The sequence below is a fragment of the Tiliqua scincoides genome, chromosome 3 (genome assembly GCF_035046505.1).
Source record: "Tiliqua scincoides isolate rTilSci1 chromosome 3, rTilSci1.hap2, whole genome shotgun sequence".
Classification (NCBI taxonomy): domain Eukaryota; kingdom Metazoa; phylum Chordata; class Lepidosauria; order Squamata; family Scincidae; genus Tiliqua; species Tiliqua scincoides.
The window spans coordinates 198,672,364-198,699,074 of record NC_089823.1 but is presented as its reverse complement, the minus strand read 5'-3'; the positions used below and the strand labels follow the sequence as shown (position 1 = coordinate 198,699,074).

Below are 26,711 nucleotides of genomic sequence, written 5' to 3'. Positions count from 1 at the left end.
CCTGTTGATAGAAAACGTACGTTCTTTGATCTCACCCCGCAGCATTGCTTAACAGCCCAGACTACAGCATAGTATTTGTGACTTGAGCCAATAGCTTTTGAACAGAGCACCATCATATCATCCATGCCTTTTCTGAGCTGGATACAAGAGCTTTTTGATAGATTCCTCAGGGGCATCTTTTTCTTTTAATACTTGCCTTAATGCTTCGTGGCAATCAAAGTTTAAGATGTTACGTTCCTCAAAACATAACACATTTAAAACATAAAGGTAAGATTGCATACAAAATCAAAAAATTGTGCAATGTAAAATGTGGTAGATAGTTATAAGGTTGAATGATAACTTTGGATTTTTTTAAAAAACACTGAAAACAACTGCTCATTTGCTAGTTGCAAAGGAGATTTTCTTCCTTCTCCTTGGCTATGATTTTTCCCCCCACAATAACTTTGATGACAAAATGTCTCGTTTGGAGTCCACTCCTTAATGGATGTGAGATCACTGGGGGTGATTTGAGAAGAATGAATTGTTTGGGAGACTCAGAAAATCATTGCTGTAAAAAATCAGGCTTCAGTCCTAGCTCTGAAAAATCTGTGCTCTGGGGAGTGATCTAATAATTTACTGTGACTTATGGCTGAGTTCAGTTACAGCACAAATTTCATTGAAAATGGCCGTTGTGGGACTGTGTGCCCTCTGTTTCTTGTCTGCTGGCTGTAGTCACTGCTTACTCTCTGCTCAATCCCCAATTAGCTGAATGAAGGATCCTCCCTTGTGTGATCTTTGCAATTTGCTCAGGAGACTACTGTGGTAGCTTTTCCTTGACAGACTTTCATCCCTGCCAACGGTTACTTGGGCTCTAGCTCTGCCATCTGATTTAATCTCTTCAATTATACAAGTGATGTGGGCAGAGGGGACGGAGACTTTACTGTTGTACTACTATTTTGTCCAGTGCTCTCTCTGTATGTGAAAGTCAGTCTGTGGAAATGTAACAATTTATTCACATGTAGGTTTATTGTTTATGCAACTGAATGTGATCCTACTGAATTGCAGAACTCTGCAATGGGAGAAGCTATTGATTCAATGCAACCCAAGAAGGGTTTCACAATTGCCTTTTGAGTGTATCCATGTGCCCCTATAGCTGGTAGTCAAACTCTCATGGGTTTAAATATCTGGTTTACATCATATATTCATTTCTGTGACTTTTTCTAGGAGGCTATGTTTATGTCTAGGAGGCATTTGTTTATTCTGCCCTTTGTTTAAAATTTAGTTTGGCAAGGCTAAGTAAATTTGTTGGTTGAGTGAAATCAGGTTAGCACAACTGAAGTGGGTTTTGAATAATGTCACTTAAAAGTTAATAGAAAATGACAACGCATAGAAAATGACAGCACTAACAGAACTTCTTCGGATCCAGATTTGGAGGTGGTACTTTTTGACCTTAATTCTTGTCTGTCTTAGCTGCTAAGGGTGCACATTTTATTTATTATTATGCACACTTTCTTCAGGTTCAGGGCAAGTTGCAATGCAATCCATAAAACAATTTTAAAAAATCAGCAGCAGAAAATTCTCAGTAGTGACTAAACCTGCCCACATGATTTTTAAGGTAAAAGATACTCCAAGATTCTGTAGAACTCACTTTAGAAAGAGGTAGGATTTAATGATAGAAGTACGCTGGGTACTCTCCAAGATCTTGTATGATAATAAAGTATGTAATACAATAACAATATAATATCACATATAGATAGTATGTGAGATCATGCATGCTAACTAATGTTTTGGAAGAGAATCTGCAGTCGTACAATAATTTGTGTATATGTCTGTTATTCCAGAGTGGTGGTGTTCCTTTTCTGTTTGGACACTTGGAGTTGTATATATTAATGTGTAACTCACATTCATAAATACAGCCACTGAAAAATGCTAACCACAAGACCATATTTGAGAATAAGACAGTTTTATTGTTGGACTAACATGCTAAATCTTTTATACAATTTTATGGAAATTTGAAATGGCAATCTCTCCTCCACTGAGCTAGTGAGGAACTGAAAGGCCATGGTGTAAACTGCCTGTAGCCACTCAAGATATGGGGGTGACATTTGGGTGCAGAGGAAGGGCAGATGAAGAAAGATGGAGAGAATGAGAAGGGAAGGGACTATTCAATAGTCAACTCACTGGCGCAGGCCTAATTAACCATTAATTTATGCTGTCAACTGGGGTCCAAGCTATTTCTTTTGAGTGTATCTGTGTGTAGATGTGCCAGTTCTTTCAGCAATTTTTCTATTGCTTGGAATGCATCAGCTGTTTCCTTAACATATAGTGAGGGTAGTGGCCATGTTCCTTAATTTGTAGTCCATAGAGCATAACGGATAAAATGAGCACATATGTGTGGGAAAACAATGCTTTGTCTCCATGTGACTGTCTATCCATGCTTGAGGGTTCTCAGAGACATATTGTTCAACATGAAGGTCTGTGTTGTCATCCAGTCCACATAGTGTGATATAAGTTCAAATCTATGTGTCGCCTGAGTTTTTTGTTAATTTTGATTGTGATTGAGCATTTTGCTGAATACTGCATTTTGCCCTTGTTCCCTGCAGACCTTTCTTGTACTTTACTACACAATGTATTGCCTTGTCTTTTCTCTCATGCATCCAGTTTAGTTAGCATGCAAATTAATAAAGCAGTTCTGGGAATTCACTCTCACATGTGCTGGTACACACTGCTTGCTTCTTGGAGGCTAACTGACACAGCCGTTGATAGACCAAGCTGCTATTGGCATGACCTGCACATTGAGTCTCTACTGAGTTGCTGATCAGGGCTGCTTCAAGCCCTGACTGTAGATTTCTGTGGTACATCTGATTGCCTGCTATGTGAAGCAAGATGCTTGCTTAGATGGACTATGGATCTGGCCCATCAGGGTCAGATGTTCTTGTGATGTTGAGAATAGTCTTTGGAGGCAGTGCCTGCCATTCAATGCTAGTCTTGCCCAGGTTAGAGAGTACCCCTTATATCTTTGATTTATATCCTGCTTGATTGCATCCACCCAAAGTCATAAAGTCCACTGTTGTGATCTATCACTGCACTGGATTGAAGTAGTAAAATGGCATTTATTCCTCCACCAATGGGAAGCTATAAACGGGGCATATGCATCATGAAAATTTGAGTGATGAAATATTACAAGAACTTGTAGGAAAATGGTCTTTGTGAAAAGGTCTAAACTTGAAAATTTATAGCAAAACAAAGCTAGTTACCTTTGAGAAACCCACTCCTTCCATAAGCATGCATTCTTTTAATCAAGGAGGATGCTTTCAACTTTTCTTTTAACATCTTATGGAAGGAAACTAAGATTATTGTCTGCAGCCCCATGCATATATCCTAAAAGGGCAGGAGGTCTGGTCTAGAGGGTAGAGCCTCCGTTAGCCCGAAGATAACATCAGAAGGTCGCCAGTTCGAGGACACCGGCAGCTCCCTGAACGGCTGAGAATGGCAAGACCTTAAAGCAGCTGACAAGCCAAGCTGAGTGATTCTACCTGCTCTTGGTATGAGCAAGAAGCCTCTTGGCTGCCCTCCATGTGAGAGATGGAGCTGCTTGTCAGCCTGCGTGGGAGAACTGGAGGCCAGAAGTGAAACCAAAACCAGGAAGATCCATTCTGAAATGTTGTTGGTTCTTGAAAGAGAGAAGCTCTATGACTTGAGGGATTTAGAAACGCCTGCCTATGTAAACCGCCTTGAATAAAGTCAGAGGAGTAATCCAATGACCAGAAAGGGGGTATATAAATACCTAGTTGTTGTTGTTGTTGTTATTATTATTATTGTTATTATTATTATTATTATGAGAAGCAGAATTTCTCAATTTGAGAGTACAATGCAGTACTTGTAAGGCATATTTTGCCAGAAGTGTGTGTATGACTCTAGTGAAAGATGACTGTTTTTCCCTAGGGGATGTCATTCAATCTGTGGAACCTGCTGAAAGGCTTGTTTTCTTAAGCACTGGTTTATTATTTGACTGTGTCTGCATAGGGACAGGCTGAACACTTCCTTGCTCCCTGACTGTTGGAATGCTTGTCCACTTCTGGTATCTGCTTTTTAAATGTGCATTCTCTTCTGAAAAATTGAGCCAAGTCACAGCAGATTTTTGTCTGTAGTGCAGACTGTGTCAGTACAGTACTTGTTGTTGTTGGCAACCTTCAGTCTCGAAAGACTATGGTATCGCGCTCTGAAAGGTGGTTCTGGAACAGCGTCTAGTGTGGCTGAAAAGGCCGATTCGGGAGTGACAATCCCTTCCACACTGGGAGCAAGTGCAGTCTGTCCCTGGCCTGTCTCCCTGGCTATGGGCCTTCCTTCTTTGCCTCTTAGCCTCAGACTGTTGGCCAAGTGTCTCTTCAAACTGGGAAAGGCCATGTTGCACAGCCTGCCTCCAAGCGGGCCGCTCAGAAGCCAGGAAAGAATTTTGTCCCTGCAGCTCCAGTCATCAGCAGGACCTGACACTCTCATCAGTGCTTATGCACTGACTCTGTCGTCTCCAGCAGAAGCCAAAGACAAATTTTATGATGACCTGGCCACCACTATCAAGAAGATCCCCGTAAAAGAGCCATTGTTCATCCTCGGCGACTTCAATGCTAGAGTTGGTGCTGATAACAGTTCGTGGCCCACTTGCTTAGGTCAGTTCGGCACTGGGAAGATGAACGAAAATGGCCAACGCCTGCTAGAGTTTTGCTGTCATCACGGTCTCTGTGTCAGCAACACGTTCTTCAACACGAAGCCCCAACATAGAGTCTCTTAGAGACACCCAAGATCAAAGCACTGGCACCAGCTTGACCTGATTCTCACCAGACGCTCCAGCCTTCCCAGCATCAAGATCACACGCAGCTATCAGGGTGCTGCCTGTGACACCGACCACTCGCTGGTGTGCAGCAGAGTGAAACTGCAAACAAAGTGACTGTATCACACGAAAAGGGAAGGAAGACCTCGCATTGATACGAGCAAGACCCGGGATCAGAGAAAAGTGGAGGAATTTGCACAGTACTTGTATTTGTACAGTATTGAGACTTTCCTTTGGTTATTGCAGCTGCTTAACATTATTATATGTGGATAATTTTCAATGACTCTTGCAAATCTTTGTTGGATGCCATCTCTATAGTCCAGTTGTTTCCTTTTATTTTCTGCATAGTCATTTCTTGACAAGATCTTACTTTTTCAGTTCATTTGGATTTGCATGGGAAACCTGGGATCATGCTTTTGATAGGTCTAGTAAAGCTATTGAATGATGGCTTTTGAATCTTTTAATTTAATGACTTCTACCCAACAGACACACAGTTTGAAGACCCTTTTCTGCCAAGACGTTCTGAGTCTTGGAGTATTGTATCTTGGTTCCATGAGTATCGAGGCATGCCTCTTCGAACCAAAATCCAGCTGTGTCCCTATTGCACGTTTGATTCTTTGGTGATGAGCCTGTGCTGTTGCAGATAAGCAATGTATCTTTGAATTTGATAATTCTTTTAGAAGCTATTTGGATTCAATGGCTACCATTCTTCACAGGGATCTATCTGGGTATTTTCCTAGTGATGCTTTCCATTTTTGTGTAGGATTTGAAGGTTGAGAAGGGGTGAAAATGACTTATCTATTCTGCTTACTATTTTTGTGTATATGTTCATCTTGCTAAGTGCTGATTTATTTTGTTTGGTGGTAGCAATCGGCTATATGCCATTTGATTTAATCCGGATTTTTTTTAATGTTTCTGAATTGGCATCCTGATGAAGCTCTCCTCTTGAACACTCTCTGGCTGTAAGTCATATTCCTGCATATGTTGCTCAGTCACTTATCTTGTAAGCCTGATTTGCTTAGCATTGATTTTCCCAACATAATTTCTGTTCACCTGGTTTTAACCCTTGACAGAGTGTTCTTTCATGTTCTCATGAAAGAAGGAAAATTGAATGCATGCTTCTTCATAGTCTTTCAAATCAAAGTTGTCCTTGGCAATTTTCATATTGTAATGCCCCCCCCCCCCAGCCTCCATGAAGGTCTATATCTATTAACTCTATGAAGATGTCACAGGATTTAACCATGAAATGTATAAAGTTGCAACCATATTCATCTTAATCCAGGATGCTAAATAATACTTTGGTAACACAACAGTAGAGAGGAAACAAGTGAGACAACAAGGTGTTGAAGGCTATGGAAACAAATGATCTAGATACTTCTGTGACAAATGAGACCAAATGAATGCAGGAGGTCATGGAAGCTCTTAAATGATTATTTGAAAGGGGGGAGAGAAATAGAAGGGAAAGCAGCAAGGAAGCTGACAGGTCAAAGGAGAATTGATTTGAGGCAGGAAGGAAAATTCAAGGCGTTCAATCACTGGTTTCTGGCTGCAGGCTACAATTAGACAAGCTAAATTTGTGCATGGTACTGGTATATCTCTGTGGCTACTAATGAGCAAATGAGACTTCTAAAGTGTGTGCTGTGTGTTTTTGTTCTTGATTTTTATTTTTTGCTGTACAGGAATGGCACACAAGTAATGAGGAGAAACAAACTCTTGGCATATTCTGTTAACACACAGTGATGATCACTGCAAGATTTCCTTTAAGTTAGGCCACGAGGTCTGCTAGAAAGCATCCGGGAACCCTTGATGATGTTGCATTGACTGAAATGGCAGTGAGGTAACATGAGATCTCATGGCAGCCACTTCCTCTGACGTACTCCCAGAATGTGACTACATGCACTATCACACACTGATTGACAACATCTGAAGAGACAGGTCTCCGTGCATTTTTTCTACTATCACATGTATCTGAGTTTAATTTATTGAAGACATGACAAGTCACATTTTTTCCCCAACAATAACAAAAACCTTCTAGACCCACACATTGCAGCAACTGTAATTTTCACAACTGTTGTTGATTGCAATCTCAAGTCATAACAGTGGGAGAAACCAAGCATCTATATTGTGTGTGGGTGTGTATACATACACCTCCACACAGCTGTGTGTTAATGTATGTTTTATGTCAATATAAAACATGCATACACGTGTATACAAAAATTAAATACAGTATCTATTGTATCTTTGTTGCCAAAGCAATCTTCTTTTCTAAGGAGACAGACCCTCTTCTCTTTCACTCTGTGTTCACTCATGCAAAAGTTATGAGCACTCATAATAATGATCAACCACCATGAACAGTACAGTTGGCTAAAATTAAGGTGGTCCCAATGGACAATCATTGATGTAACAGTAATTGACAGTTCTGGTTGAACCGTGGCCACTATTTTGAGTTGCTTTTTCAAAGGAATCTGCTTCTAACAATAAACTTAAGAGAAGAATGCCTCTGAAAACATTTGAAAAATTTTTCTAAGCCCCCCCTCCCCCCATCAATTGAAGTGGTTTCTTCAACATAATTTTAGGTCAAAATTGCAGTCATAATCAATTGAGGTGGCCTTTGCAGGACATATAGGCTATCCCAGAACCCATTGGGCCAACTATACATATAAAGTGGCAACAATGTCATTAATTTCACAGATACACTCTATAGGGTGTATATGTGGTGGCTTATGCTAGCTAACGTGGTTGTTTTTTAAGTTGACATACGTAGACTATGTGACAAGTGACAATCTTAAAAACATGTATCCATCCAGAATGGTGCTAAAAACAAACATCTCCCCCGGTATAGTAAAATATAGCATGAAACACGATAGACTGTACATGCACTATAGACCCCATAAAGTCATTTTGGAGCTATGGAGGTGCACGACCACTATCATGAATGACATTTCTCTGATTGTAGCTCTCTTTTCCACCTTGTATGGCATACTGGTCATGGCACATGCTTAGCTAGCCTGTCATTAGATTGTGACTTGTTTAGTTAGTGTTTCAGTGAACCGATCGGGGACTAGTTTACTACAAGGTATGTCTACAGTTTATGCCAAACACTTAAACTAGCCAGCCTGTATACTCTTGGGGTTTTCTCTGTAAGTTTACAAATATACAGTAAAAAAAAAAGTACCCAAAAAAAGATATAAGACCCCCATGGCTGAAAGTTGTATACACACGATTAAAGTGTCTTGTTTAAATTCTGAATTGTTTTGGCATTTTTTAATAAAGTACAATATATTACAACTAAACCAAAAAAGGAAATAGAACCAGCTGTTGAATAATGTATTCTGATCCTTGCCACCCACACCCTCCCTTCCCTAGAGAGACACAGAGAGAAAAGAAATCCTCCCCATTGAATAACTCAATTTGTGTTATTAGGAAGCTAACCAATAGGAAGCAACACAACAAGCGTGTGGTGTCAAATGGAGCTGACGAATCCTGCGCTTTGCATTAACAAGAACACCCTCCTTCACTGGCTGGTGGTTCCTGTGGTTTGTCCAACTTGATGTCAATCACTGAAGGAAAAGGTTAAGGAAGACAATGGGAGGAGGCACTTCCTGTTTAGTTTGTGTAGTGAGATCATCATGCACATCACCTCTGACAAGCTATTGATAGTTGTTTTTATAACCGGCATTGCTATAATGCACAGTGCAGGTTTAAATGCTGTCGGTTACCCATCCTCAACTTAGCTTCTCTTCTCTCCCCTGCCTGGCCCCAGACTTAGACTCCTTTTTTCTTTCTTAAGCGAATTCAAATGTCTTCCAGCCAATAGTGCTCTAAAGCATGGGTCTCCAAACTCCAGCCAGTGGAGTTTACATAATAACACCATAATAACAGCCAGTACACCATAATAACCTTGGGTGTGGTGGTGGTGAAGCCTTATTGTTCCATGCTGCAGCCTTCTTTTTTCACACCTGATCTCTGTAGCAACTCATGTTGGGCAGCCACTTCCACTCCACATCACCCCAGAAGATATGTGCCCCAATTTCTGGGGGTTTGTGTGTGTGTGGCTCCCTGGCATAAATTGCTGGAGAAATCAGTTGCTACACCTGTGATCATGATGCACCATGGGCTGGAGTTTGGAAACTACTGTTCAAGAGATAAACAGTGCATTACAGATCTTTTCCAAGAGGCATGTACACAAATGGCCAGCTAACCTAGACACTAAAAGGTACATGCCAACAAATGCAAATACATAGGCATTTGTGCTGCACAGAAATGTGTCACCCAACAGGCAAGGAAACTCAAGGTAGAGGGCAGAGAATATAACCTGAAGGATTCAAAGAAATGACACCACCTCTCAGTCTTTTTAGAAAGCCATAGACTGGTCTCCTACTGTGCAAAGCGCCAGTTGTGTTCTCTGCATGTGGTGCTGACACATGTAGTATACATCAAGCTCAGGCAGGCCCCCAAGAGAACTGACCTTTCCCAGCACAAAAGGCAGCAATTAGGCTGGAGGAGCTGTTGCCAGTCACATCAAGACACCCTCTCTTCCACTACAGTGGTTCAGAGGCACCATGTTTTTCAGACATGTTGCTGCTGCATAATTTGCTGTGTCACTCTGTGACACTCGGGGAAAACAGCAAGGCTCAGCAATTGTGCAGTTTATATGAATGGCAAAAATCAAGTGGCCAAAACATTTTTCCCTGGACTGTACTACAGGCTGCAGGTAAGGTTATGTTTCACCAGGCAGAAGATCATCCATGAAATAGGTGGGGGAGGGGGGGAATACTGAACCTTTCCTTGCCATGCTAGTTTTCCCTAGGCAAGGAGGGGATTTTTTAAATAGGAAAATGTGCCAACAGGTAATTCTCTCACCTGAAATGATACAGATTAGGAAAAACTTTACCACTTCCCCTCCCTAATCTTGAGCAGGGGAAAATTAGATGACTTTAATTTTGGCTGTTGTATGTATAAGATAGCTTTTAAAGTATATGGGGAAAGAGTGAAGATGAATGGCATTTCGGAATTGGGAAGAAATGTAAAGCAGAAAAAGGGGATCAAGATTATTCTAGGCTCATGTTATCCAGATGCCTGGTACGCAACAGTCTCAGAAAAATCCTGCAGTTCAGTTTTCATAGGCTGACATAATCACATCAAACCCCCCCCCCCCGCCCCAAAGCTTCCAGCCTCTCACATTGATTTAAATGTGAAAGACTCAACTTCCTTTGGGCCACTTCAGGCCCAGCCACTGTGTGCCCTAATGGCGAGTGGTGAAAACAAAATCAACAGCAAAGGTATGCAGTGGCTGGGCCAGAAGTGGTCAAAGATGGCCAAAGGGAGGCACTGGCCGTGTGCTGATATGCCCTCTGGAGCCTCGTGCCTGCCCCCCTTCCTCAGCCTATTCATTGGTGTTGGCCTGTTTCCAGACCAGCTAAGCTCAGTGGGCATTCTGATCAAGATAATTTCTAAATCACAATGTTATCCGTGAAGAATAGCTGTTGCAGCCAGAATGGCAGGCATACAGAGCCTTGGCCTGCCTGCCTAACTTAACCAAGGGAATGCCAGCCAACATGGCATGAGCTGTCATTGTTTGGCAAACACTCCCGGTGTGACAATTATTCTCCATTTTCTGCCAGCTTCAGAGAGAGGGGAAGTCATTACAGGCTGTGTTTAATTTAGAAACCATGAACTTCTCTGTAATAAACAATACTTAATTGGACCACATTCATTAGTCCTGCTCTAGGCTGATGTTTTCCTTTAGTGTTTGTTCCATAATTGCAGAAATGGTATTCTGCATTCAGTTAACATGACCACTTGTGAGGAAGGGTGGGTGCTTGCATCTATAGTCATCCTAAGACAATCTTCAAGGGGAATGCTGAGAAGTCATTTGGACATACAGCACAGGAGCGATAGCACATGGCTTGCATAATCCCACCTTGTGTTTTTAAAAGAAAAACACAAGCAAAGCAACTGGAACTGTTTTAAATTAATCATTGATCAAGATTTTCTGGAAATAAGCAATTCATAAGAATTCATAAGAATTGGTTCTTCCAGTATGGTATCGCTATAGACTGTGACCGTTTTCTGAACAGAGGGATTCAAGACTATGCACAAAATAATGCTTAAACCAATTTAAGAGGAATCTTAAGTCAGGGCTCCTTAAGGATTGTGGCTGAACAAATTGGAATAGCTAACACATGACACTGACTCCTGGTAAATGTAGAGCAGCAGAGCAATTTCTTCTTGATGACAACAAGACAACAAAGAATAGTAATGATTTTAGTTTATGTAGGTATATATATTAAAGTCTCTGAGTTAACAAGCAGTTCTGCATCAGGAGAAATAATGCACAGCCTATAGAATTATGTCATTCTAGCATATTTACTTATCATGCACACTGAACTCTGTTTTATCTTGATAAGAAAAGAACATATAAGTTTACTGTTTAATAGTAAAGGCCTTGGAAGTTCTATTCAATCAGACTTTTGGTTTATGAGATTTTACCAAGCATAGGCTTCTGGGTGTGCAGGTAATCGCTGTAGCTCTTAAAGGTTACAAACCTAGCTTTCATGGGGAAGGGGTCTCTGCCTATCAAGAAAGGAAGGTCTGGGCTTTCATAGAACACTGTATGTTGGGCCATAAAGTCATTTTGGAGCAATGAGGTGCACAATCACTATCATGAATGATATTTCTCACCACAGAAGTTAACACAATGCTTGGGCCAGGATTAACATTTTAACAGAGAAAAACAACAGCAAGAAATCTGTATAAACTACTCTATTAAACATTTATGTAGCACCAGCAGTGATAATCCTGCCTGGAGGGCTTGGAGTAAACTATGCACTAAATGGATGAGACAGAAGGATTAGGAGAAACATTCTCCAAAAGGAATAGGGGGTGGTAGGTGGGATTGGGTCACAGCAGAGGCTAGGATGATTAAGGAAATAAGTGAGAATAAAGATGTAAAATTCTGTTTTTTCCAAGACCATGGTAGTATACTTCTGAACTTCAGCTTTACAATAATGGGCACTCCTTGGAGGAAGGGTGGTATAAAAATGTGAAAAAATAAAAATAATGGACAATAACTAGTTTTTTTTTTCTTTTCAAAAAAGTAACTAGATTCAATTTAAGGTTTCTCATACCTGTTTAGACTTGAGTTTATAGGACCTGGGGGTACGGGCATCACCTGCCACTCTCCAACCAATTACACTGAAAAGCTGGTGTACCTGTTTCCAAAGTTTTTTACAACAGCAGCTGCAAATTTATCTATTTCAGTTTCTGGTAAGCATCACTTTTGCTTTACGATACACCATTTGACAGCCTGAAAGTTTCAGCCGTCATCTTACAGGAAATAAGATGTTACTTTTTTAAGATTACTAAATAAGATTACTTTTCTATCTTTCTGAATATATCTGTATGTGGCCAATAGCTGGCAAAATTTCAAAAGGTTGTGGGAGAGAAGAGAAGCACTGAGTAGGATTTAACATAAGAAAAGCCCTGCTGGATCAGGCCAAAGACCCATCTAGTCCAGCTTCCTGAATTTCATAGGGGCCCATCAGCAGCCTCAGGGCCAAATCCTATCCAATTTTCCAGTGTCAGTGCTGCTGTGCCAATGGGGCTTGTGCTGCATCCTGTGGTGGGGAGACAATCACAGAGGCCTCCTCAAGGTATGGGAATATTTGTTTCTTTACCTTGGGACTGCATTGTGGCTACATGTGCTGGAAAGTTGGATAGGGTTGGGCCCTCAGGGAGCACATAGGGAATAGGCCAAGCTTCACTGCCCTGTAATTAATAGATTCTTACCCTCATGACTAGAAGAAGCAGAAAAAACTCTGTAAAATAGGCATAGTTGAGGATGACAGAATTCAGTCTTCCCTGGTGCAATACATAAGTACAGATATCCCTACCTATGATGAACTGTGTCCAGGCTGGGCTTATAGCTGCTATTTACCACTGCACATATGTTGTCCTTCCTAGTTTCCATTTTTACCATGTTCTTCTTTACAAAGAAGAGAAAATAGATTTGGAATGTATGTGAGGATTCTGGCCAATGTAAGTTGCACATTCACATAAACTCAGCTGTAGCAGGGGTCACATTAAACTTTATGTTAGGAACACAGCCTTATTTAGCTTCCTCTCAGAACAGTGAGATCCTCAATAGAAAAGGTTTATGTGAAAAGCAGCTGTTATTAACAAAGGATACTCCCTTCTTTGCTTTTCTCCTGAACACTCTCCATCCCTGGCAGAGCTGAGGCAACACGTCGGAAGAGCTAGAGCAACACGTGGGTTGTAGGACAACAATGGTGGACAGAAGGATGGGTCAAATAGCAAAAGACATCATTGGTCTATAGTTACAACTACATTTTGTATCTGCAGAGCAGCTGAAAACAGCAAAGTTGGTCACAGGCAGCCCCAGGGGCTCTCAAGTCACCCTTCATTTCTTTAGCCCCTAGAAACAAGTATGAGGGCACCTGTGGAAAAGGAAGCTGCTCCACTGAGTCTATAAAACAATAATTTCTATGAATCAAACATATGGTTTATGCTGGAGCAGCTAAAGTGGCACAGAACTATAGAGGTGGAAGGGACTAAAAGATATTTGAGTTGCCATCCCATCTACACAAACACTCTTTCACCAATGCATGCAACAAAAACCACAGGGTGCTACATGAAGAGAGCAGGTAAGCTTTTGAAAGGTGTTTATGGAGCCAATCGTGCATGATACCCAGCAAGCAAGCCAAGCCACATTCTGCAGGGGAAAGCAAAACTAGGAAACTTAGTTTTGGAAGTGGGACCAGTTTAAAAATATTCTGCCCTCCAAGCATACAAGGCTGCCTCTCTTCAAGGGCTTGTGGAACACCCAGGCAGCCCTTGGGATATATGGTTGTTGTTTGCCCTACCAGAGCTGTACAAGTGGCCCTGTGTGGCAAGTAAAATCAGAAGATATTTAATCAAAGATTTTTTTTTTCACGTATAGCAGCTAAGAATGATGAAAGCTGTCATAATGATTATCTTGGCCTTCTTGACATAGCTGCTCCCATTTTTTTAAGTTGGCAAAATTTAATTTTAGGAATCAGAATCCCAGTTTGTTTCATTGCAATGCGCATTTTCTTGACTATCAGCTAAAAAGCCACTGGAGATGGTCAGTTAGAAAATATTCCTCCTAGTCAAAATAATGTTTCAGTACCTAAAAGTGCTAATTGATCTAAATTGATCTAAGTTAGCATGAAGAATGGGAATTTCATCTGAGTGCACTTCCCTGATTTGCTTCGCAGAAGTACAGGTACTACACACATCCCAGGGTATTGCCCCACCCACCCACTGGGAGGAGGTCCATCATGGGGGTAATGCACTGGCCTCCCACACTGGGTGCCGCAAACCCTAGTGACACCACTGACTGGTAACCAGATATTTTGGTTTATAAGAGAAACTGAGACATCCCGAAGCCTAAAGGCTTGTGTAGGAATGTGACAACTTCTTATCTTTTGGTGATTTGTGTGGATTTCAATAGGGAAGTTCCCGAACTGGCTGCTCAGTTGAACAGATGAAAGCAAAAGGAGCCTGCAACCAGGCACGCTAGGGAGTGGGCTGTGTGTGGAGGAGCAGTGCCAGGAGAGGCCTCTGGCCATGTGCAGCGCCAGTACCCCAGTAGAGAAGGAGAGGCGTGCATGGGGGGCTGGATCGGAGTGGGGGGATGCTCCATGGCAGAAGCTGGGGGAGGGCACAAAGGGCCAGGATACTTGCATGTGACAGCCATGCTGGGGATGGGACAGGTAGCAGCAGCTGCTGCTGAGCAATAACTTCTTTTTTCATGAAAGTACTTCCGACTTTGACACCCCCTCAGGCATGGAACCCAGGTCCTTGAACCCCCCAGCCCCACCTTAGCTATGCCACTACTGTGAGATCAAGTTGGAAATTCTCTATAATGATATCGTACTGTGTTAGGCTACCACTTAAGACAGCTTCATACATTACGTATTTCTCTACATGGAGATAACCTACCCCATAGTTTGCTGTATACTTGTGTTAACATAACAGTTATGTGCCAACATTTATTGATGGAAGATGCGTACTGTACTTACATGTAAGAAAAAAAATACTACACAGTATGTGGCACAGAGGAAGGCTACAGCACACAAACTGGAACAAGTATACAATGAGGACATTGACTTCAATCCTTAACAGAAACAAAAGATTCCTTACCTGTTTTACATTGTATCCTGTCTTCGCACTTGTCTCAATAAACATGACATTCAGTTCTTTAGCCCTCTGTTCTCCTTCTTCAATGGTTATCTGCCTAGGGTAGTGGGCACAAACAACAAGGGACAATAGCAACTGGTTCAACACCACTGAGAAAGACTGGGAAGCTATTGAAATATCTGCAGATAGGAGGGAAGTTGCTGGTGGGGGTTTTTTTCTTAAACACAACCAAGGATTCAGCAATGGTCAATGAAACAGCAATTGTCAATTTCACTCTACGAAATCTTGTGCCTGTGGCAATAAGGGACAACACAACACCTTTACAGCATGACAATTATTGCCTGTTGCAAGCTTTTTGTGCTCATAATAGTTGGCATCCTTCAGTCTTGGAAGACTATGGTATCACGCTCTGAATAGCGGTTCCGGAACAGTGTCCTCTCCAGTGCACGAAGCCTGGGTAAGGTAGATATGGCCGATAGACTGCTACCCATGCAGCAAATCCCCCCTCTCCACGTCGCTGAAATGGTCCAATGGAAAGGCAGAAGCCAGTATGGTTGGTTCCAGCGGCGTTGCAGGAGTTGCCAGAACGTAGTTGCCAGAACGTGACTGTGTTCAGCCATGAACTGCCTTAGGGACTCCGGCTCCGGATTTTGCCTCAAGGTTGACTCCTGAAGCCTTTTCCATAACTGGATGTAGCCACAAGGCAGTGGAGGTTTGGGATCAGAGTTTTCCTTCTCTCAGATGAGCTGCCTTCCCAGGCTAATAAGCCCCATCTACCTGGTGGCTGTTTAGTCACCTCTTATCTTAGGACAAGTACAGCCAAACTGAGGGCCTATTCTTATCCCCAGCCCCCAGGGGAATGTGCTCATAATACCCTTAACCCTTTTCTCCAAGAAACTATTTCCTTTCTCCTTTTAGCACTTATTTACCTCTTGTCTGCAAGGTCTGTTTTGTTGCCCACTAGCATGATGATGACATCACTTCCTCTTTCTGTTCTGACATCATCAATCCATTTGGATGTCTGCTGGAAGGAGTTGAGATCTGTGAAGAAGAAGAAAAACAAGGGAGATGGAAACAAGGCAAAAAGGCATTTTCCCCATAACTCTCTTGGGCTGCAGATTACAAATGTTTTAAAGCAACAATACCTTTGACATAAGTAGTTGCAAAAGACAGCAGGGCAAATTCACCACTAAGCTTTTGAATGAGTTTCAAGAGGATTATCTGTCTATCTGAAGGAGCACAGGAACAGAAAAGGTCAGGGTGTTTAGGCTCTGCTCCCATAAAATCTAATGTATAACTGCTATAAGGTAAGGCCAGAGTGGCATTGTGGTTGAGGTGATGGAGTTACAGTGCAATCCTAGGCATGGCTGTTCATTTCAATGGGACTTACTCCCAGATAAATGCATATAGGACTGCAAACTTAGACAATAAGACACCTGCATCCTGTTGCCATTGCCTTTTACCTGGCATTCAGAAGTAGACTATCTCTAAACCCCAGAAGTTGCATACAGCCATCATGACTTGTAACCTGTGATGGACCTTTCCTCCATAAATCTTCTAATACCTTTTTAAAGATATTAAAAAGGTGCCATCACAACGTCAGGTGCCAGGTGCCATCACAACGTGCCATGTGTGTCAGGTGCCATCACAACGTCTTGTGGCAAGGTGTTCCACAAATTATGCATTGGGTAAAGAAATATTTTCTTTTCTCTGACTCTCCTACCAGTCAATTTTAGTGGATGACCTCTGGTTCTGGTGTTGTGCAAGAGAATTTTCCTCTATTCTTCTCATGCATAATTTTACATGTCTCAGTCATGTTCCCCCTTTGGCACCTTTCTAGACTGACGAGCCCCCGTAAGCTCACTGTGGCCTTTCCTCAAAAGGGAGGTGCTCCAACCCATTAATCATTTTGGTTGCTCTCTTCTGCACCTTTCTGAGTTCTACTATATCCTTTTTGAGTTGTAGCGACCATATTCTCCCTAGAAATGTCATGAGTAGGAAAGGGACAAAAAGGGGAACAAGGCCTGGAGCTCCAAAAGCACTTCTAATTTAAACAGAGATGTTAATGCCATACATCCTGCATATAAACACAGTGGTTCTCAAACATTCAGGTCTCCAGAGACCTTTACACTCCTAAGAGGAGTCTCAGGGAGTACCACTGGCACATGTGCAGAGTCTCAAGGATCCCTGGAGCATGTGCAGAATGGTGCAGCACTGAGCCCAACATACTGGTGAAGAGCCAGAATAGGAGAAGAACGAGGGCCAGGAACAGGTGAGGTGCAGGACAGACAAGTGAACCGGGAAGGGGGGGCAGATGGCAGCTACTTATAGGTGTGCTCCTGGAGACCCTAAAGGGGTCTCAAGGAGCCCCAGGGCTTCTAGGAGCAGACTTGGAGAAATGCTGCTCTAATTAAACTATGTAACTCAAATTGTCATTATTGCCCTCAACTCCTAGAAGGGAGACTTGTCTTCCATCCACAGATGCTTTTCTGTGCAAGTCGGATTGTGGATTTTAGCTGCAACTTAAAATCAGACTAATGACGTGTGACTGGTGGAATCACACTGGCTCTCTTTGGAATATCTCTTTTGTTTGCTCCTTGTAGTCCTTTCTTTGCATTGTGCTAGCAGAATCTAACATCAATTAAAGAGTTTAGTGCAAGCAACCAGGGGATGGGTCTCAGACTGGCCAAAGCAATCAATTAAATGGAGCGTTTTTAATGAGTCACTTCAAATAGAGTCACCTGCATAGCCCTGACCTGTCAGCGACTGCTTCAGATGGTTGAGCTAGCAGGGGCCACCAAAAGGATGCAGATCTGCTTTTCTGTCACTCTGCATTTCTTCTTACATTAATTACAACAAAGATCATGAGTAAGTCAGAGCAAACAGCAAGAGACAGATACAGAAAAGATCAGAGTCCAGCCTCATGATGGACAGCAACAACAAACTCTTAAAAGAATGACCTAGTAAATCTTAAAATAAAACACTATTGGGTTCTAAAAGTGAAAATGTATTGCCCAATGGGGCCTAGAGGCTAAAAAGTTGGATTTGTATCTGGGATAATTAGGCTTGAGTCATCTCTCTTACCTGGGACTCACTCATTATTAAAACAGTGATTCTCTTTATAGAGTTAGTAAGAATATGAAATTGTTCTAGTAGTTAATAGATTAGTAGAAGTACACATAGTGGTCACGTCACCCTCTACACCCTGGGATCAAGTTACTCAAAGAACCACCTACTTCCAGATCAACTATGATGGTTGTAATTAATAACATTATTAATTAACCATAATAATGGTTGGAATAATAAATATAGCTACTGATGGAATGGCTATAGAGAAGGTAGTCTCAAAGATGCACTAAAACCAAATCCTGGTTTTAGATTTTTCCCCCCTTTTCAGATGCATGAACACAGGACATTCTCCCAAGTTCAGTTCAGGTACCAAACCAGGGGTTCCACAGACATTCACTCCCTTCAGAAGATTCCATGTAGCATGGGGAAAGATTGCATATCAGAGTGCATGACTTGCTATCCTTGCTATCATCTTCATGAGCCAATTCATTCCTGCCTAGCAAGTCACCTAGCAAGTCAGGCTTTGTAAATAAAGTGTATGGAAGTTATATTTTCAGGAAAGCAAATTTGGAGATAAAATGGTGTTTCTCTTTTAGTGGCTAACCAATTTAGAGGTTATTCAGTTTAATGCTGTCTAGGAGGATTCCTGCAACAGGTAGGGGGTTGGACTAGATGACCTTTCAAGCACCTTCCAACTCTAATAATTTATTGACCACCACCATGAACAGGTGTGAATGCTGTATCATTGTCATGTTCAACAGCACCCTCAGTGGGAAACTTTAACAGGTTGATTAGGATATCTACAGGAAAACACTAGATCATCATGTGCAACTATGATGACTGACAGGACTGTTGATGGAGGTCAACATCTATGCTTGACTAAAGAAATGGTGGAGAAAGAGATACAGGTATTACAAAGAAAAACAGGATTGCAAGCAAAGCCACAATCGTCACAGGCACAAAACCATTAACTCTGGGAACAGAAATGAACTAAGTTCTTTTACACCCATCAGACTATTCTTCCTCTATTCACAGTGGTTTGTATTAATACAAATGACTATCCTCAGGCATTCAGAGAGTCAGGATGGTGCAGTGGTTTGGGAGCTAGATTTTGGCATGGAAGATCCAGGTTCAAATCCCTGTTAAGATATGAAGCTTCCTGGGTGACCTAGGGTCTGTCACTATCTCTCAGTCTCACTTATCTCACAGGTTTGTTGTGAGGACAAAGGAGGGGAGGAACTATGTACACCACCCTGAGCTCCTTGGAGGAAGGCGGTATAAAAATATGAAAAAATAAATAAATTTCATTGTATTTCTCACTGGCTATTTTCCATCTATTTATGAAGTGATGAGTGTGACAATACATAATAGTAGAGAAACAAAATATTATCCCAATTTCTGAGGTGTAGAAGCATGTAGATAGCTAAGGAATCCCTCGTCTCTCCAGTGTGCGAATGCCCACAGACATGCCCACAGACTGGCCGCATGCTAGGCTGTCTTGAAACTTGTTCTGATCCAGCAAAACATTTTGGGGTCTTTGGACTTTTCAGGAACAAAATCGAGCTCTTTTGCACTATGCTGCCATGCACTAGCAATGAAACATAGCTGCTGTCATCTCAGCAAAATAGTAATGAAAGTGCTAACATTTAAGCAATCATTAATTCAAGCTTTGAACATATGGTTAAGCGGGATGTGAGGAACAGGAGATATTTTGTGTGGCAATGGCATAAGAGAACAGGCCTTAAGGACAGACAGAAGCAACTCCTTCAAAATAAAATGATGCTACTGTGGTGCAGAAAGACAGCATGGAGCACCGAGTCTCTCTCATGCTAGAATTCACATACTTTTCACGCATGGCACCTGACATAGCCTTTTGCCAGGTACAGTTACATATAATCCACCTGGTCCCAACTACCTATACTGAGCTGCAAAGGACAATGCACTCCCAGGCTTGTTGCATAGACAACCACACCCAAACTTGACTCACTTGTGATGTCATAGACCACCACGGCTACTGTGGAGTCTCGAATGTAACTGGGAATCAAGCTTCGGAATCTCTCCTGGCCTGCTGTGTCCCAGAGCTGCAACCGCACCTGCCAAGGCGAGGAAGAAGAATGACAGAAGGGAAATGAAAGAGAGGGGAGACACATGGTTAAGAGGAAAAACAGCCACGGAAGACAGGAAAGGGGGAGAACAAGAGAGCAAGAACAAACAAAGAAGGTATCTATCAATTAACTGCAATGTTCCTGAAAGTTCAGGGTTTGGGGGACTTGGAATTTCTTCACTTCTTATCCTCCCTTGCTGGTTACTCAAGGGGTGGAAAAACACTCATATTCCTTTGCTGCACAGGTAAGCGCTTGTACTCTGGTGTGATGCACACACTTTGAAAGGTTGTTTGGGAGTCTCATAAGTGGTGTGGTGCAAGAACAGGAGGCCACTAAAACACAATGGAAAGACAGGTAAGAAAGGTACAACGGGTTTCATTAGGTCAATAAAATAGACAATACTAGTATCAAGGAGGGTCATAACGTCGTTTCATTAATAAGAACAATATGACTAGTGGCAGGGCAAGGCTGCATCCTACCACATGGTTCTAGCCAGAGGACTACTCTAGAATGAAACATCTGGAGAGTGCAGCCTACAACCCCTTCAGCTGCCCCAGGTCTAGAAGGACCCAATGTAAGGGCCAGAGCTTAGCCTTGTACCTGCCATCATGCTTCTCTCGAGGCTGCCAACACAGGGTTTTAGCTAGCGCCGTGAGTGATGGGAACTTTGGGAGGCCTGAAGCAGGGAAACAAAGCACTCAACAGACTGGGAGGCATGTGTCTGCATGGGATTGATTGTGTGGGATGTTCAAGGCCATATTTACACCAACGCACATTTGAGAGTTCAGTTCTCAATGACCTGTGAGATTTGCAACGCTCTGTACACCCACCTGCACTGCAAGCAGAACTAGAACTAGATGAGTTGCTGATGATACATTGGGAGCACTCAAGAGTGGCATCAGCACAGAGTACATTTGGACAAGTGTTTTAAAGCAACAACAACAACAAAAAGAGCGCACTTAAGATTGAAAAGTGTCAGGAACACTTGCTGCAAAGCTTGAAGTGTTAAGCCACTTCATAGTATATTTGACTTCATCTTTTCCCGATGCTCTGAATCAACACACAACCATTGTGGGACATCTTGGGAAAGGATTTTACACACACACACACACACACACACACACACACACACACACACACACACACACACACACACACACACTCACACTCACATTTCTGCCACTGGATCAGAGGCAACCCCTTGGGAAGCCTGGGGAAATCTACCAGTGCTTTTGCAGAGCTCCTACATCACTCACCCTGTGGCTTTCATTAGAGCAATTGGAAAGCCTTGGAAACAACCCATTAGGCCCGAGATGGATGTCTGAGAGTGCATTTACACTGCACAAGATAGTTAGCTGCTACTTATTAATGCAACTGCTGCTGCTTTGCTCTCATTAGAGCTCCCTCCCATCTGCGCTGACATTGGGTTATCCTTGCACAAAGTTCCCCCCAAATCTATAAATCAAGACATTTTTACAGTGGGTTTTTCCTCCAGGGTCATTTCTGAGAAGAGAGGAGAAAAGGCAAAATACAGACACTTAGGAAGATTTCCTAGCAAATGGAAATGATTGCCTGTCCTTGAAGAGAGGCTGCTGGTTGCAAACGGCCTGAATCACAGGACAAAAAGTAGCTCTGCAGGGAATATACATTTCCTATTTATGCAGAAAAATGTGCAAAATCACAGTCCAAAATCCTAGAAACAAGAGAGCCCCGTTGGGGACTTGGAAGGAAGTCTTTCCCCTTCCTTTTCTTACCCAATTGGACCAACAAGGTTTCCAGTAAGGGAATTCAGCTGGAATAAACCCACAACGAGCATGGCTACAAGGCACATGGCTTGGTCTCAAAGTCTGGTCTAAAGGCCAGACACACCAGTCATGTGCCTTGAAACAGTCATGCGCCTTGACCATGCGGCAAAATCTTCAGCAACACATTGGGATTCCATGGCAGATGCTCAGAGGGTGAGTGGATGTCAAAAGGATGCCCTGAATGTAGAAAGAGTTCACCAAAATCCCAGGATAAAGTCATTGGGGGGATTAGCCAAATCTGTATGGATTGTGCGCCAAACTAATATATACACTAGGAGTGTCATAATCTATTCAAGAGAGGTTACTGTTGTCAGGGGAAGGTATGTTCAAAGTCACTCCATCCACCTGAAAGTGGATTGCATTTGAAATAGCACAGAGGACAAGAAGAAACCATGTGGAAATCTCCAAGTGGAAACAGCAGGAGTCCAATCCTCTTTCAAGACAGATAACTTCGAAGAAAAGGGGCTCTGTCACAAGCAAACCACTGAGGCAACATGGAAGTGCACAGACAGATTACTTGCATGTCCATTTGGGCAATTCATCCCCCCACACACACACTTGCCCATGATTTATAAACAACAACACATAGCTTGAAAATATCAGCCCTTCCGTAATGGCTGCCACTTACTGTCCGGTCTTCCAAATACATGGTTTTAGATAAGAAGTCAATTCCAATTGTAGCCTGTAAGAAAGGAAAGGAGAAAAATGAAGAAAGAAAGCAAGTCAGCAGGCATTCTGGGACAAAGCAAGTTCAAAATGCATACAGAGCACTGCAAAGGCTTCTTGGGCATCAAGACAATATATGCAGCTTTTGAGATCCCAACCCCAAACATATATTGTGATGCTAAGCTTGAAGTACTTTGGCAGATGGACAGGACTCTTCCCACTTCCATCACATCTGTTTAAGAAATCAAGACCTATTCATGCTGTTGGTAAGCACTGCAGTACTTTAATTATGAGAGAAGAGGTGGGGGCCGCATGACCCTCCTCCATCCAATTTTAGGCAAATCCAACCCCCTTTTGACTCCCCCAATCCAGACTCCCCCCTTCTAAAACTATTAGCTAAGTGAACCATTACAGCAGCTATGAAGGCTGGACCCTCTCTTGCCTCCCCTCATCCTGTTATTTGAAATCATCATTGCGTAAGTATCATGTTTGTGTAACACAACCACTATTTTTTCACCATTATAAGCGTGTGCTTCAAAAATGATTTCTTTATATACCACCTTTCTCATCCTTGGATTTCTCATCATATATACAGGCAGTTTACAGAGGCAGGCATGTCCTAGATCTGATAAGGGTTTTTATAGTATAGTGAGTGTGTGTGAGAGAGAGGGAGAGAGAGAGAGAGAGAACCCCTCTGTCCAGATGATTCTTTCAACGTGAAGTCATCTTTCTTAGCTGCACAAGACATGCCTTCAGCTGGGGACCTTCCAGTTTTTATCACTCTTGTCATTGATATTCTCAGCATTCCAACACTCCAGTCTGTCCTTTCACCACAGTACGCAACTGTGACTCCTCTCTCTCACCAAGGGTCATATCAGCTTTATCAATGAATTCCAGTCATCTCCTTTTCAAGCACAAATTTGGGCTACATCGGCTTCACTTCAGGCAGTCTTCATCCAGCTCCACCTCAGGACCACACCTTTTGCAATCCAGGATTCAGCTGGGACTTGGTTGCGGTTTTCTCCCCACCTCCAGTAACCAGCACTGCACTTCGGCCTTAACTGCCTTTTTTGCCAGATTGACAATTTGCAGCCCTTCTGCAAGAGTTGATGGAAATCTGAAAAGATCCACCCATCACAGATGCAGGCGCATTTTGTCTTTTCTCTGTTGTTTCATAAAACTACAAAGTACATTCTGGGATGTTATCCAGGAATGCACATATGGGCTAACATAAGTAGCAAAACCACCATCATGATACTGTATGAAAAGAAAATGTATACAGGTTGGCCCTTGTTATCTGAATTTGGTACCTGCAGATTTCGCAATCTGTAGATTCAGAATCCATGGGGGAGAGCTCACCTGGACCCTCCGGATGTGACTGGAGCTGTGCTGTGCTCCAGTCACCTCTGGAGGTTGTTCTGAGGCCCACAGAGGCCATGTGCATCTGGGGCTCAGAATGCCTGTTTTGGGCAAAAAATATCCCCCCCAAACCCTGCAAATTCTAGTTTCTCATGGAAACCAGAAGTGACATTTATACGCCTTTAAAAGGCATTTTGAGGGCTGGGGAAGCCCTCTTGCCTTCAGAGGTTTTCAGGGGCCCAAAATCAACGGATTCAATTATCTGCAGATTTCAGCATGGGTAGGGGTTTGTTTTTTCCCTGGGAACAGAACCCTTATGGATACTGAGGGACAACCTGTATATACAAACATAGGCACACACTTCCAGTTCACCATGTACCTCCACTATATAGTAGATGTATTGGAAGTGTTAATATCTTTTAATGACCTGGACTTCTGTTGGATTCCAACCAAGGATACAGATTCCAGCGGGGCTCATGACAGATGAACCCTAGTGCTTCATGGTGGCAGAGCTGTGGACTGTAATTAAGAGGAACCACCTCAAGAGCTCAGGCACTCTAACACTCACAGCTCTGGGAGTTTGGATTTCAAGTCACATCTGCTGCTGGGTTTAGTTGATTAATCAAACAGTATGTGCTGCAGTCTGCTAAGGGCATCCTCTCCAGAGGCAGCTGGCCAATGTTTAAAAAGCGACACACAGTCCAGGTTCTATGTAGTTAGGCTTTCACAGAGTGCTGAGCAGATCCATGAGTTTAGAATGCAACAATGAGAATCTCTCCACTGACAAAACCACAAACTTATGAGCTGCTAGATATCGGCATTCAGATAGCGAGGACTGCCACTTCAATTATGAATGTGTCTCAGCACAAAAGAGAAACAGATGGAACTCAAATTCCAAAATCTACATTTAAGGCATCCCTAGCAGCCAAGTGTTATCCTTCCTTGCTCCTTGTAGCTGTCACTCCCCACTTTGCTGAGAAACAGTAGGATGTAGATGAACAAGGTGAGACACACATACACCCACCTCTAAAGGGGCAAGTAACAGCCAGAAGACAAGACCTGATGGGTTACAGCTGTGCTTATTTAGCCTCCTCTCCAGGCCACTGCTGCAAATCTAACCGTACAAAATGGGAGTTGTCTAGGTGTCGCCATGCCTGCGGCATTTCAAGGGGCTCCATGTTTGCTCAGTTCTCCTTTCAAAGGCTTCCATGGCAACAGTTAGTCTGGTCAGCACAAAGAATTGATAACTGCACATTCTCCCACCTCAGTATGAAAGCTCATCTTATTCATAAGCCTCCATCAGCACTCTCCATGATAATAAAGGACAAATACTCCAGCTTGATGTCTGATGACAACAGGCGTGTCAAATTTTACTGAAGGCTAAACAAGAATACAAGAGATTGTAATACATAATGAATGTATGAATGGCAGTAGAACAAACACTGCCCTGCCCTGAAGGACATTTTGAGCCTTAAGGAGGTTTAACCCTTTGTCTCCAGAGAGGAACTGCTAGTAATTCTCATTTTGACAGGGTGTGTGAGGCAATAGAAATCTAAGAACTGAATCTGTGGTGTGCAATTTGGACTTTTGAGAATTCCAGCTTCCTTTATTTTCAAATTCCCCCTTTCCCTGGAGCAGGTTGTTGCAGAAAATGTTCTCAGGCGGGAATATACAGAGGCCCACCATTTCAGAGAGCAAGGAAAGGGCTTCAGGGTCCATTTATTGATTCACTTCTTAGCTGCCTGAAGGGGGATTGAGTGGGATTTCAGAAAGAAAAAGCCATGGAGCCAAGATGCCAATTAAGCTCAGTATCCGGCACCACACAACCCCCATCAGAGAAGCAGATAACCTTTAGAGTTTCAAGGCCTCTGAAGCTCAGAGGTAGCTGTCACTTGAAAGCGCTGCAGATAACACAACAAAAAGGCTGGAGAAGGGCAAGGGGGAAAGTGAAAACAATGTCATTAAATAATTCCACTGTACTGTTCAGGTGGGAGGGCAGAAAAAGAGCTAGGCCTCACTCAAATACAGTCAGGCTTAAGGGCAAATACAGCACCAGCTCCAGCACCTTGGGAGGACCTACCAACAACAACCTGGCCACATACCCTTTAAACCCTTCTTCAGCAGAACAGCTGGGAGTACTGCTGCAATCCCTTCACTATGCCCCTGTCCCCAATGTAGCATCATTCCAGGGCAACACTTACACTGTGGGCCACGACACTGTGAGAGAATTAAAATGGCACCCACAGCTATGTCACTGCTGTCAGGAGTATCACTGCCATTACTGTAACATCCGCCATTGAGCACCTGCTCACCACTGAGGAAACTTACTGGGGGCCAAGCAACCTAGGTGGGGACTCATTAGAGAGCACTTTCCCCAGGGCCCTCTCACACCTGGGGTTTGCTCTAAATGGGAGGAAGAACAAAACAAGACCTGTAACTAGTCAAACACTCAAAATTCTGCAATCGGTAGCAATTACAAAGATTACTTAGGACCTCTCCTGCCTTCTTTGATAAACTGCCTTGCAAGAGATTGTGCCATCATCCTACTATTGAAAACTAGTGTAGAGAGCACCATATAGTTAGACATTTTCCTGGCAAATCTAGTGAGCTTACTCACTAGTACATTCTCAACACATGCAGGGACTTGCAATATACCACTAACTTCTAGCTGCTGGAAGTTAACAGTAACAACAGAGAGTGGATAGTGACACCCTG

The 26,711-nt window shown here is 42.7% G+C and overlaps 1 protein-coding gene across 1 annotated transcript in view; it reads right to left on the bottom strand.

Annotated features, from left to right (window-relative positions):
• Positions 1-8,273: 8,273 nt before the first annotated feature.
• RAB6B (RAB6B, member RAS oncogene family) overlaps positions 8,274-26,711 on the bottom strand; it is a 70,833-nt gene continuing 52,395 nt past the window's right edge. The window contains exons 3-8 of the mRNA XM_066620637.1: positions 22,600-22,653; positions 20,049-20,154; positions 15,922-16,033; positions 14,996-15,089; positions 12,999-13,065; positions 8,274-8,367 (exon numbers count right to left, since the gene is read on the bottom strand). Of these exons, the coding sequence (XP_066476734.1) occupies positions 8,303-8,367; positions 12,999-13,065; positions 14,996-15,089; positions 15,922-16,033; positions 20,049-20,154; positions 22,600-22,653 (498 nt within the window). The 3' untranslated portion in view covers positions 8,274-8,302. The remainder of the gene's footprint in view (positions 8,368-12,998; positions 13,066-14,995; positions 15,090-15,921; positions 16,034-20,048; positions 20,155-22,599; positions 22,654-26,711) is intronic.